This window comes from Malaclemys terrapin, chromosome 16, assembly GCF_027887155.1.
Source record: "Malaclemys terrapin pileata isolate rMalTer1 chromosome 16, rMalTer1.hap1, whole genome shotgun sequence".
Taxonomy (NCBI): Eukaryota; Metazoa; Chordata; order Testudines; family Emydidae; genus Malaclemys; species Malaclemys terrapin.
The window spans coordinates 32,685,888-32,699,451 of record NC_071520.1 but is presented as its reverse complement, the minus strand read 5'-3'; the positions used below and the strand labels follow the sequence as shown (position 1 = coordinate 32,699,451).

The 13,564-nt window shown below is 48.6% G+C and overlaps 1 protein-coding gene across 4 annotated transcripts in view; it reads left to right on the top strand.

The window, feature by feature from the left end:
- The window catches only part of TTC28 (tetratricopeptide repeat domain 28), a 430,868-nt gene that overhangs the window by 408,137 nt on the left and 9,167 nt on the right, over nucleotides 1-13,564 (top strand). For 3 of the 4 annotated variants that reach the window (XM_054006400.1, XM_054006402.1, XM_054006403.1), the window contains 6 exons: nucleotides 3,665-4,385; nucleotides 5,721-5,845; nucleotides 8,353-8,584; nucleotides 8,982-9,058; nucleotides 10,870-10,893; nucleotides 11,967-12,096. In XM_054006400.1, coding sequence (XP_053862375.1) covers nucleotides 3,665-4,385; nucleotides 5,721-5,845; nucleotides 8,353-8,584; nucleotides 8,982-9,058; nucleotides 10,870-10,893; nucleotides 11,967-12,096 — 1,309 coding nt within the window. The remainder of the gene's footprint in view (nucleotides 1-3,664; nucleotides 4,386-5,720; nucleotides 5,846-8,352; nucleotides 8,585-8,981; nucleotides 9,059-10,869; nucleotides 10,894-11,966; nucleotides 12,097-13,564) is intronic. The other variant, XM_054006401.1, reaches the window with a different exon arrangement.

The window sequence follows — 13,564 nt, the reverse complement described above, 5'->3', positions numbered from 1 at the left end:
ATATTTTTACTCGCAGGCTACATACAACAATCTGGTTGTTGAGGTTGCAAATAAGAGGAGCACACGGCACAGATTCCATTCAGCACCATCTGACAAAGAGCTGAAGCGACTGGACCTTCTTGATCACAAGAGCTACTCCTTGGCTTCTTTGCGATTCAGAGTAGCCAGTTACCAAGCACTGATGGCAAAGTGTGTCTTCACAAATTATTCTCAGCCTTTACTGAACACTTGCCTCAGGATCAGAGAGAACAATTTCACCAGAGCTGCGCGTCCCATGGCTATGGCAGTAGTCATGCACCTAGCTTCTTGGGTGCAGTCCTCTGGCCTCTCCAAGGAGGTCCAAAATACTGTCAAAGATCTTCCTTTTGCAGAACCCAAGTTGTTTACTAACACCACAGATGGGTCTCTCCATTCTCTAAAAGATTCTCAGGCGACACTATGATCTCTGGCCATTTATACAGCTGCGACAAAAAGAAAACAACAGAAGGTCGCAGATGGCTCAACGATCCCACCAGTCCACTGCCCCCCCCCCCCCCCACAATTGGCTGAAACCCTCAGGAAGAAGCCCAGATTCCATAAGAAAGGGCCCTCCTTTACAGCAACCTCCCCACCAGTGACGTCCTCAAACTGGTCAAGGGTCACAACCTACCTTCCGCTTCAGAGTCTATGCTGCACCTCCCCGACCTCCACACTTATGGGAATTCTCTTTCCCATTTTATACCTTCCTGGGAGCTCATCACCTCAGAGAGATGGATCCTGGAGGTGGTTTCCATTCAGTTCACCTCCTTACCACCCTCTTGTGCCCCACCCTGTCCTCCTGCAGGGACCCGTCTAACAAGGATCTCTTGAGAAAGGAGATACAATTCTTCCTATCAGTGGGCTGATCAAACTCATTCCACTGGACTTCATCCAAAAAGGGTTCTACTTTAGGTATTTCCTGATCCTGAAAAGCGATGGGGGATGGAGATCAATTCAGGACCTCAGGACTTTGAACACTTTCGTCTAGGATCAGCAGTTCAGAATGGTAACCACAGCAATAATAATTCTTTCTCTGGATCTGGGAGATTGGTTCATTTCCCTCAACCTTCAGGATATTTATTTTCATATTGCCATGCACCCCTCACACAGATGAGTCCTACATTTCGTGGTAGGTAGGGATCACTGTCAGTATCATGTCCTACCCTGCAGCCTTTCCATCACCCTAAGAGTCTTTGCCAAGGTCCTATCAGTCACCACAGCCCATCTTTGCCCGATGGGAATAATTGTTTTCCCCTACCTGGATGATGGGCTCCTGAAAGGCCTTTCATTTCTACAGACTCAGACAGTAAAGCCCTTTTTCTTTTCCATGCCTCCACCTCAACACAGAAAAATCTACTCTCATACCCACTCAGTGCAGAGACTTCATCGGGGCTACTCTGGACTCCTCCGCAGCCAGGGCATACCTGCCTGCCCAAACACAGATTTACCACAATGTCCAACCTTGTTTCAAAGCCCGCAAACCAGAAGATGACCTTGCCTACAACTTCTGGGTCATATGGCAGCTTGTACATTTGTGACACCCTTGGCAAGATTACAGTCTTGGTGTCTTCAGGCCTGGCTGATGACTGTCTATACCCTCAACAAGCACAGTCAGTGCAAACAAGTGTCGGTTCTTCAGAGGGTACTTCAGTCTCTCAGTTGGTGAGAAGATCCACAAAAGGAGTTCTGTTCCTGCAACCCCCTCCCATGAGAATCATCACTACAGGCACCTCCCTGATAGGTTGGGGTGCCCACTCCCAGAACCTCACAGCTCAAGGAAAATGGACCACTCAGGAGGCTATCCTCCATAGCAACATAGTATGTTATGCTGGCAACTAGGACTGTGAAACGATTAAAAAAATTGCAGTTTTAATTGCACTGTTAAACAATAATAGATAACCAAGTTAAATTTATTATAAATATTTTTGGATTTTTTTCTACATTTTCAAATATATTGATTTTAGTTACAACACAGAATACAAAGTGTACTATAATCACTTTATTATATTGTTTTTATTACAAATATTTGCACTGTAAAAAAGATAAAAGAAACAGTATTTTTCAATTCACATCATCCAAGTACTGTAGTGCAATCTCTCAATCGTGAAAGTGCAACTTACAATTTTTTTTTTTGTACATAACTTCACTCAGAAACAAAACAATGTAAAATTTTAGTGCATACAGGTTCAACCATAAGGGGCATACAAATGTTTAGCATATCTGGTATGTAAATACCTTGCAACACCGGCTACAACAGTGCCATGCGAATGGCTGGTCTCACTTTCAGGTGACATTGGAAGGGTTTTCCGTTTTCACCCACCCAAACACAACAAGATTTATCAAAGTCGTCTTCAACCTCTTCCCTCCCATCAAGGAACCAACTCCACCATGGGACCTCAGCTTAGTCTTCAATGCCCTGAGAAAAACCCCCTTTGAACGTATGTTGAATTGTTCCCGCCTTCATCTATCTCTTAAGACTGAGTTCCTCATACCCATCACCTCAGCGAGGAGGATAGGGGAGCTTGGAGCTTTGATGGCTGACTCGCCATATACGGTATTTCATCATGACAAGGTGTTGACATGTCCACCCCTTGCTTCCCCTTCCAAGAGTCATTGCTCATTCCACCAGAGATCAATCTAGCACAGTAGCCATGCTGAAAAACATACCTATCCTGACAGGGCAGCCACCTGGTCCTGGGTTCATGTTTTCCTAGCAGTACACTCTTGTCAGGTCTGGATGCAGTTACATGGCTTTCGGCGAGTCTGTTCTACAATCTGAACTGAATCCACCTCCTTGGCACCCTTCTCCATGATGGAAGTACTTCTCAGAAGTCTCCTGATGTGGCGCACCCATAGGGACATTACTCGAAGAAGGAGAGGTTACTTACCTTGTATGGCAATGGGAGTTCTTTGACATGTGTGTCCCTATGGGTGCCCCCCCGCCTTGGAGTCTGACTCTTTCTACTTCCATGCTTGAGAAGGATTGGGAGTGGTGGCAGGTCCACCCATCCCTCTCTCCCCTCAGATCGGGGCACAAGGCTGTCTAGGGCACAGGCATGGACCCACGGACACTGCTGATGAAAATCTCCAAACAAGAGCACATAGGCATGCGCATATCATGACATGGAGCACCCACACTACACAAATCTTTAAGAACTCCAGTTACTGCACCAGGTAAGTGACCTTTTCATTCTGTGGAATCCCCGTTACCAGAGCTCACCAATGCCAGACTAGATAATTAAACTACTGGGGTGCTGTACGGAGTGACTGGACTGAGGAGGAAGCATGGGCTTGTGGTTACAGCACAAGGCTGGAAGTTGAGATTTAGTTAATATTGCTGGCTCTGCCATAAACCTCCAGTGTGACCTTGGACAAGTCACTTCCCTTCTCTGTGGATCCATTTCCTCTCCCCAGAAAAGGAAGTAGTAATCCTGCCCTCCCCCTGAATGGAGTTGGTATGTAAATGAGCACAGCTTGGCTGGAAGGGGCTAAAGAAATGTAAGGCATTGTTCTAATGATAAAACCATCTTACTGTTACAGAGCCCCGGCCATCCCAGACATTCCGTGGGGAGGCAGGACGCTTGCAGGGCCACGGCTACAACACACCGTTCTTTGACCCCTATTTTCTCTCTCTCTCTCTTTCTAGTCCCTTTTGAAGAAGAATGCTCCTGCTTATTCCAGTTCTACCTCAATGGCAGCTGTCATAGGAAATCCCAAACTCCCTGCAGCAGTGATGGACAGATGGCTTTGGGGGCCTATGCCCTCTGCAGAAGAGGAGGCCTATATGGTATCTGAATTACTTGGCTGCCAGCCTCTGGTTGGCAACGTGGCAACGAAAGAGAGGGTCATGAGCGCACTCACTCAGGCAGAGTGTGTCCATTTTGCAACCCATGTTTCCTGGAAGCTGGCTGCCTTGGTCCTAACGCCCAACACTGATAGTAACCCAGCCAGTAGCAAGAGCTCCTTTGGGAATCCCTACACAATTCCAGAATCCCTCCGGATGCAGGATGATGCCAGTGATGTGGAGAGTATCTCAGACTGCCCTCCTCTCCAGGAGTTCCTGCTCACAGCAGCCGACGTTCTGGATCTGCGGCTTCCTGTCAAATTAGTGGTTCTCGGCTCCTACCAAGAGTCCAACAGCAAAGTCACTGCTGATGGGGTCGTTGGCTTGACACGGGCATTCCTGGCTGCTGGGGCTCAGTGTGTCCTGGTGTCACTCTGGCCTGTTCCTGTGGCCGCTTCCAAAATGTTTGTGCATGCCTTCTATGCCTCCCTCCTTAATGGAATGAAAGCCAGCGCAGCCCTCGGCGAGGCCATGAAAACCGTGCAGAGCAGCAAGCAGTTCTCCCATCCATCCAACTGGGCAGGTAGGAGGAATCTGCTTCTTGGGGCGGTTCTCACAATAAACAGGAAAGAGTTTGTAGGAGAAACAATGACACCAATTTGTGTGTGTTTGAGTTGAGCAAGGAGCTGTGCTAGCAGCAGAGTGCATGAGTAACACCATGTGCACTTACAGCGGCCAGAAGCTGTGCATCAGACCTGATTCTGCGCTAATGAGTATTGCTGAATGGCTGGCCAGTGGGAAATAGTCGTTCTTCAATGTAACAATGGGGAGAGTATGTGTTTGACATAATTTACAGCGTATGAAATGCACCTGTCTCATCAGGCAGGTTTAATCATTAGGAAGACCTGATATGCTAAGGGCCATGCAGGCAGGAAATTACCCAGGATCCCCAGCTGATAACAGACAAGATTCCTTGTCTCCCTACAGATTACAGATCAGGATGCATTATTACTGATATGTGTCTAGCACGGTACAGCAGAAAGATTTGATTCCCATTAGTGTAATGATGGGGTGGAGGGTGTTTCTTGAATGGCACTGTAACAACGGTGCTATAATCCACTGAGGAGGATGTGTATTTAATTCAACATTTTAAAATTAAATGTGCTAGATAGTTCAGTGATGAGAAATAAGGAACCGAGACTATTCACTCTTGTTGTACCTTGGCTAGAGACTATGAGGAACCTCTAAGAACTACAGAATTACAGAGAGATGAGGCTTTTCCAGAGTTTGTAAGAATACTGGCAGTATTCCCATGACAGCAGCATTTTTCTCTAGAACTGACAGTCTCACTCAGTGCATGTCTTCTGCACACTTGGGTTAGATCATAGTGGAGCAAACTAGTGGACCTGCCACCAAAAGCTGACGTGTGACCCTAGCCATGTTGAGCATGCGAGTGTACAGGGGCAGGAGGAAGAGTTCCTTGTACTGCCATGGGGGAGGCTGATATTTGCATGGTGCACAAGCTAGCGGCCTGGACAAAGCTGGCATCTTTCCCTAGACAGGAACAGCTCTCCATTTTCAGGTAGTGTTTAGCTTTTATTGATTTCTGTTCCTGTAAAGGAGACAAGAAGCATGCTAGGGCAAGTCTCTCTGCATTGCCACATTTTTCCACACACGTGAACAGAAAACAGCATTGATTTCATAAAGGGGGAGAGCAGAGAGCATTGAAGAAGCATCCTAGAAGTTAGGTACCTGGGTGGCATGGAGGCAGCTGTTCTGGATTCTCCCTTCTCCGTGGGTAGGCAAATAACTCAGCAAAGGGCCAAGAACTATTCATTTCTGTTAGCTTGAGGGAGGCAGAGTATTTGTTTTTCTGGGACAAGAGGAGATTAAGAAGCTCTTCGTCTGAATCCTGCAGGCTTCATGCTCATTGGGAGTGATGTGAAGCTGAACAGCCCTTCCTCGCTAATTGGACAGGCCCTGACAGAGATTCTGCAGCACCCGGAGAGAGCACGAGATGCCCTGAGAGTCTTGTTACATCTGGTAAGCGAGAGGGAGCTGCCATAAGAGTATCCCCTGCAGCCCCAGAGTGGTGGCAATAAGACCCTTGCAGTCTTGCTTTGGAGAGGCTGTGAAGGCTCCTTCCAGCAGCCTGGAAAGTTCCATCGAAATGTACAGATACAAAATGTGGGTCCTTGCCTTGGAGTATGGCAGACGCCTGCTCTTAACTTTTGGAAGGTGATGTCATCTGTGGCAAGGTGTCTCTGAATGTTGAATGGGTGGGGAAACATTTCAATTTAACTTCAGGAGTAAACCCCCAATCCTCCTTCTCCTCCCTCACTCTGTGTCATCCCTGCAGCTACGCCCTGTCCCTGGGAGAAGAATGGGACACCAGGCAGAGATTCACCTTGCTAGCATGACAAATAAAATCCCTCCCTCCGACCCAGTTGGTTTGCATATGCTGCTGAGCGGGTCTGTGCTTTGAAAATGAGATTGTCACTAAGGTTAATTGTTTCTATGACAGAATTGCTGTGAACTAGACAAGAAGTAGGGAGGTGAGAATGAAGACACTGTAGTGTGTCTCCTTCCTTGCTAGCCAAGTGATCACGCTCTCTGTACAGATGTTAAGGACTGATGGCTTCGAGCCAAGAACGAACACCGCAGTTCAGAACATAGCAAGCTCTAAAGCAGCAAGGTTTGTTAGACAGAAGAACTGACTCTTTGGGTCCTTCCCATGATACTGCATGACGCAGAACATTCTGTTCAGCTGACAGCTTTCACCAGAAAATACCACACTGAAATCCACAGGGTTTCACCCCAAAACAGCAGCACACATGGAAGTTTAACAAGACGGTGGTGTTCCCATAGGTACCAATAACCAGCTCTGGGGAGCAGTGAATGTTGCGACCGATGTGATCTGTAGGTAAAACTCTGGGATGGTTAGAATATGATCCTCTCACGTCGGTGTAACACTTTTCCTCCGAAAGGACCCTCCTAGTTTCCTTAGGGGCAATGTCCTGTTGTAATGCCAGCATTAGTCGACTGAGAATGATGATCCCAGCTGCACCAGGCTGGAAAGGGAGGAGGGTTCTACTTTTGCTGTTTACCATCCAAGTGGCAAGTCTGCACATGGAACATGATAACCTGGTAGTCAGCAGCAGACCCAAGAGGCTGGAAACCATAACTCAGCGTTTCTGGGGGGACAAATACAGCCACCTGGCTTATGGGAAATCATCCCTTTGGGCAGATTCCTCCTCCCAGTCAAACATGTAGCCTAGTTTTCCATGGCCCTCATCTGCCCAAGATGCTGCTATAGGCTGCCTGACTTCTCATTTTACAGCTATACGTGAACTAGTGGAGCCTCTAGTTCCAAAGGGCCCTGACCACCTCCTGTCTGGGGCTGATTGCCATGTAGTCTGTCACCCAGCCCACCCCTTGACCTGAGATGCCTTTCTGCTCCTGACACTGCAGAACGAGGAAAGGGTTAATGATAATGATATGCCTGGAAAGGCGTAACGAGTGGGGTACCGCAGGGGTCTGTTTTGGGACCGGCTCTCTTCAATATCTTCAGCAACGACTTAGATATAGGCATAGAAAGTACGCTTATTAAGTTTGCGGTTAATACCAAACTGGGAGGGATTGCAACTGCTTTGGAGGACAAGGTCATAATTCAAAATGATCTGGACAAATTGGAGAAATGGGCTGAGGTAAACAGGATGAAGTTTAACAAAGACAAATGCAAAGTGCTCCACCTAGGAAGGAAAAATCAGTTTCACACATACAGAATGGGAAGAGACTGTCTAGGAAGGAGTACGGCAAAAAGGGATCTAGGGGTTATAGTGGACCACAAGCTAAATATGAGTCAACAGTGTGATGCTGTTGCAAAAAAAAGCAAACATGATTCTGGGATGTATTAACAGCTGTGTTGTGAGCAAGACACGAGAAGTCATTCTTCCGCTCTACTCTGCTCTGGTTAGGCCTCAGCTGGAGTATTGTGTCCAGTTCTGGGCACCGCATTTTAAAAAAGATGTGGAGAAATTGGAAAGGGTCCAGAGAAGAGCAACAAGAATGATTAAAGGTCTTGAGAACATGACCTATGAAGGAAGGCTGAAAGAATTGGGTTTGTTTAGTTTGGAAAAGAGAAGACTGAGAGGGGACATGATAGCAGTTTTCAGGTATTTAAAAGGGTGTCATAAGGAGGAGGGAGAAAACTTGTTCACCTTAGCCTCTAAGGATAGAACCAGAAGCAATGGGTTTAAACTGCAGCAAGGGAGGTTTAGGTTGGACATTAGGAAAAAGTTCCTAACTGTCAGGGTGGTTAAACACTGGAATAAATTGCCTAGGGAGGTTGTGGAATCTCCATCTCTGGAGATATTTAAGAGTAGGTTAGATAAATGTCTATCAGGGATGGTCTAGACAGTATTTGGTCCTGCCATGCGGGCAGGGGACTGGACTCGATGACCTCTCGAGGTCCCTTCCAGTCCTAGAATCTATGAATCTATGAATAAACTTTCTGCAGAATAAGCTAATGCAGTCTTTTGCCCCGGAAGGTGGAGAAGTCGCTGCAGCGAATCCAGAACGGGCAGCACAATTCCATGTACACTTCTCAGCAGAGTGTGGAGAATAAAGTTGGCGGCATTCCAGGCTGGCAGGCATTACTCACTGCTGTGGGGTTTCGACTTGACCCTCCTGCGAGTGGTCTTCCAGCTGCAGTTTTCTTCCCAACTTCAGACCCCGGTGAACGGCTACAGCAATGCAGCACCACCATCCAGTCCCTCCTAGGTAAGGAAAAGGCCACAGGGAGCTCTGGCATCATCTGCCTTAGCAGGCTCTTGTCCACCTGCTGCCTCTTGGATGGGAGGAGTGGGAAATCTCTGTTCAGATGTTGTTCTGTGCTTTTACCGGGACCAAGTAAAATCACAGAATGGGACTGTTGCTCCCAGCATAGTCCTAGAGCAGGCTTTGCAGTGAGAACATGGCTGCTTCAGCCACAGATTCCATTCATTTCCCTGTGGTCCCAATACCTGAGGAGCCAGGGCATTATTGTTCCTCTGTCCCTGCTGCCAGATGGGAGTTCGCTCATCAGGGAAGCTGGGCCCATGTGTCGCTTTGGGATGGTTTCTCTCAGGCAGTTCAGAGGCAGGTTTGAACAAACTTTATGGTTTCTGATTTTTTTCAGGTTTGCCTAACCCGGCACTTCAGGCACTTTGCAAACTTATTACTGCTTCAGAGACTGGAGAACAGCTTATCAACCGGGTGAGTAGGGTGGTGACGCTACAGCACCATGCCGCAAATCCTTCTTCCTAGGGTAAAGGAGTCCAGAGCCACTAGCAGAGCAAATAGACAGAGTGGCTTTTGTGTCCAAAGTTCAAAACCTGTCTCTCTTGTCTGCTTGAGTGAGTGAATGCCTTGGCACATGGGTGCAGGCACGCTGCTGGACTTCTCAGCTCAGTGACAGAACAGAGAGCATGTAACATGCACACCAGTCGTGCTGTTCAGTACAGCTGAGGCAGGTGGGATCCTAGCATTGAGGGATGGAAAACTTGATTAGGTCCCAGTCAGCCTATTACCCTAAGAACTTGTACTGGGCTGTTCCCTTCAGGATATTCCCTAATGCTTCGTCCAGTGCCTCTCAGACCTGTGCTGTTACTTGGGGGCAGCTCGCAGCTCTGCCAAACAAGTTTCCAGCCTTTGTAAGATCCACTGTTGTGTGGGAATGCACTACTGCCTGTCGCTCCATTACCCCAGCCTTCCTTACTCTTCCACCCTGTGCGTCCTGACCCAGCTCTCTATCATTGTGCCCTCAGCATGGCTGGCATGCTTCAACATGTTCCTCATCTCCTGAGTGCTCTTCAGACCAGGCCATTTGTCTGCCCCAGCAGGTGGGCGCACAATGAGTTGTGAACAGGCATGTAGCTCACCATCCCCGTGTCTTGCACAGATATTTTCCTGACCACCAGTATCAGGTTTTCTAGAGAAATAAGTCAGTGGGCAGCTGGGACCTGTGCCCTCTCTGCCAGGCAATCCCACTTTAGCTAAGAGGCCTTCCTTTGGATCGTCAGGCCAAGAGTCCCTGTGCAGGAATCACACTGCCAGTGCTGCGGCTGTGCAGACAACCATTAGGAGGAGCCCAGAGTAAATGGAACAGGTAGTTTAAAGGACAACAATCTAACATTCTCTATAAAAATGTCCACATGACTGTTTCCGGTTTGCGTTCTTGCTGCAGCCAATTAAATCACCCAAGAAAAAGCAGACGTCAGATGGCTGCATGCAGCTAACAAAAGATTTACTCACCATTTCCCCAGCTGCCTGCTGCAGCAAATAGCAGAAGAGATGTGCATTGTTTCTGCAGATGTTCTTGTGCAGGCCAAGCCCCAGACAGGAATAGTGCTGGCTGGAAATTAGGGTTCAGCCCAGCTCTCCCCTCTGCTGCAGCCCATCCCCCCGGAAATCTCTTGAGGTCCCTTCCAGTCCTACAGGTCTATGAAAACTACAGGGGAGCGATTGACAGCCACGGCCCATGGACACTATTTCCTTCCCAGCTCCAGCTTGTGCCTCTGTAGTATGCATGGAGCAGGGCTCGTTCTCCCGAATGCGTCTGTCATCCCTTTCGTTTTGCATGAATGTGACAATACAGCAGACACCACAGCTGGCTACAGGGGCTGATGGAAACTAGGCTCCTTGAAATGCAAAGCCCAGAACCCTACTGCCCCCCACAATCTGAGAGGAAGACAGCCAGTTTGTAATGCTAAAGGTTGTTTATGTTCCACCTCCTGTCAAAAGATGGACGGGGCTCATCTCCTCACTGGCAGGGCTGTAGCTGCCTGGGAAGTGCCAGCTCTGGTTTTAACAGCTTAGGGACTTCCAGATTCCAGCTGCCTGTTCCTGCTTGTTTGGTCCCTTCTCCCCCTGCTCTGTGCTGTGCCTCTTGCAGGAGGGGGCTGGCTTGTGATGATCTACTCAGCCCTACAGGGCTTCATGCCATGCTCACTCCATAATGCAGAATAACCCATGTTTGTTCTTTCTTTCCTTCTCTCCTTTTCTCTCTTCTTATCTGCTACCTGAAGGCTGTTAAAAATATGGTGGGAATGGTGAGTACCCCACATACCAGGGAACATTACTCCTCTGCAGAGGCACGCCCTGGGCTCTGGAAAACCATTTCCCTGCGTTACGGTTTAATAGTCACCAAATTTTTAGGCCTGGGATTTGCTTAATTACTGCTAATGGGGAGAAAGGACATTGTGGTGTTGGGCCTGTGCCACAGGCATAGTATAAAGCAACAGAGGGTCCTGTGGCACCTTTAAAACTAATAGAAGTATTGGGAGCGTAAGCTTTCGTGGGTAAGAACCTCACTTCTTCAGATGCAAGAAGTGAGGTTCTTACCCACGAAAGCTTATGCTCCCAATACTTCTGTTAGTCTTAAAGGTGCCACAGGACCCTCTGTTGCTTTTTACAGATTCAGACTAACACGGCTACCCCTCTGATACTAGGCATAGTATAGGTGAGGCTGGGAGTGGAGTTTTGGCCTTCCCCTTTGTGTGTGAATGCAGTTCTGTGGGGGTGCGAGAGGGGGACATGCCCCTTGGTCCAGTTCATGTTTTGGTAACAAAGTGCTTTGCCCTCACCCCAGCGCTCCTGTCTCTTGGGCTCAGCTGACAAACTGCTTCCTAGAGGTCCTGGAAACATGTGGGAAACCTTCGGCTGTTTCCCATGACTGCCTTAGTCTCGTTTAGCGCAGCTGGGGCGTTCCTGGGTTTGGCTTCATGCCCGATCAACTACCCCAGTTACAGAATAGCTTTTGAGTGGCCATGAGCAGCCACTAAGCACCTCCTCCTTTTCTTTCTTCCTGCAGTTTTCGTCCTGTGCTTCCCTCCTGCCCTTTCTCTGGCAACAGCCCCACTCTAACTCACCTCACAGGGGTTCACGTGTCCCTGCTGGAGACTTCCCAGCAGAATGTCCGGCCAGTTGTAGGGCCACTCCCTCTATGCAGAGTGTGATCTTTGATTGGGTGTCTCTTCTCAGGGCTGGCCAGCACCTTGACTAGAGTGTACTAGTGACTATCCAGGACAGTGGCAGATTCGGTGTGACCCCACCGGCTGCAAATGTCAGCCAGGAGGTGAATGGGTTGGTATGGAAGGGGTGATGTTTGTTCTGTCATCCTCAGCTACATCAGGTCTTGGTTCAACTCCAAGCAGGAGAGAAGGAGCAGGATTTCTCCTCTGCACCGATCCAGGTCTCCATCAGTGTCCAGCTCTGGAGGCTTCCTGGCTGCCACGAGTTTCTGGCAGCCTTAGGTAAGATGATGTTTCCTTGTTTTATTGCTGCTGTCTGTGTGGCCATCCAACACCTTATACTTCACAAGCACCTTTGCTGCTTACATCATTTGGTATGTAGGACACGATGGCCCGGCTGCTCGTTACCTGGCCTGGTGAATCCTTCTCTGGTCACTGTGAGCAGAGATTGCTCTCCCTGTGTGTTACTCCTGGGGGCATTCTGCGCCAAAACAATTAAAAATTCTGCAAATTTCATTTGTCAAAATAACACTACATAATCATGCCAGATTCAATTATTTCGGTAATTTATTTCAAAATGCCTGTCAGCAATACAATACAAACACACAAAAATTCCCACAGGAGTAGAGAGTTAAAGAAACCCCCTATGACAACCCAGTTCCTGTTTCTCTGCTCCCCTCCCTCCCCTGAGCCCAGCCGGGGGCCATACCCACAACCCCTCCGCCCCAGAGCCCACCTGCGGGGGCCCCCCTCAGTCAATACACCCAAACCTCCTCCCCCCCAGAGTTCACCTACGGGGGTCCTCCTCAGTCAATACACCCGAACTCTCTCCCCTCCCCCCCCCCCCCCCCCGAGCCCAGGGACCCAGAGGGAGAAACAGCCTGATGTTCAGTTCCAGGCTTGCACGGAGTTTCCTGCATGCCACCCTCTCCTTCTCTCAGGACATGCTGGGAACTCTAGCTGCCTCCCCCTCTCCCCTGGCAATGTCTTTTATGTGCCAGCTGGGTTCTGCCAAGTCCACTGGCCCCTAGTGGTGGCTAGCAGCACTGCAGCCCATTTCTGTGGGGGAAGGGAAATTCTGCGTGCACATTAATTTCTGCAAAATTCAGCATTGCGCAGTGGCACAAAATTCCCCCAGGAGTTGTGTGTGTGTCTTTCTTTCTGCACCCTAACACCACCTCAGTAAGCAGGACCTGGGTTTTATTGACTTCAAGTGGCAACTTCCATTTGATTTGACAGCAGCCCAGTTTTGCCCGGGCCCCATTTTCTGGCAAGGGTATATAAGTAGGTAGTCAAAGAGAGGGTACCGCCACTTAGAAGGAAATGGAGTGGAAAGAAGACAAAGATAAGTCATTGCCTTCCTATCTGCCCTCCAGCCTCATCCTTCCATGCGTCAGCTTCTCATGCCTTCTCCAGACTGCCCCAAACCCTCCCTGCACTGAGCCCCAAGGCCATTGCCCTCTCCATAGACCCACTGCTGCTACGATCCCGCTAAAAGATCAGCCAGTCAGTGACTGCTTGAGGGGGCATATGGGGCATAATTAGCACTGACTCTGTTTATAAATATCAGGAAAACATTTGCTAGTGTATATATCTATAAAAAAGAACACATTTGGTTATTTTTCTTTCCTCCATCCTGCCCAGGTAAGATCCTCAGAGCAAGGACTGTGTCTTCCTATGTGTCTGTACAGCACCTAGCACAGTAAGGCCCCAGTCATTAGTGGGACACGTGGGCACTTACTGGAATAGA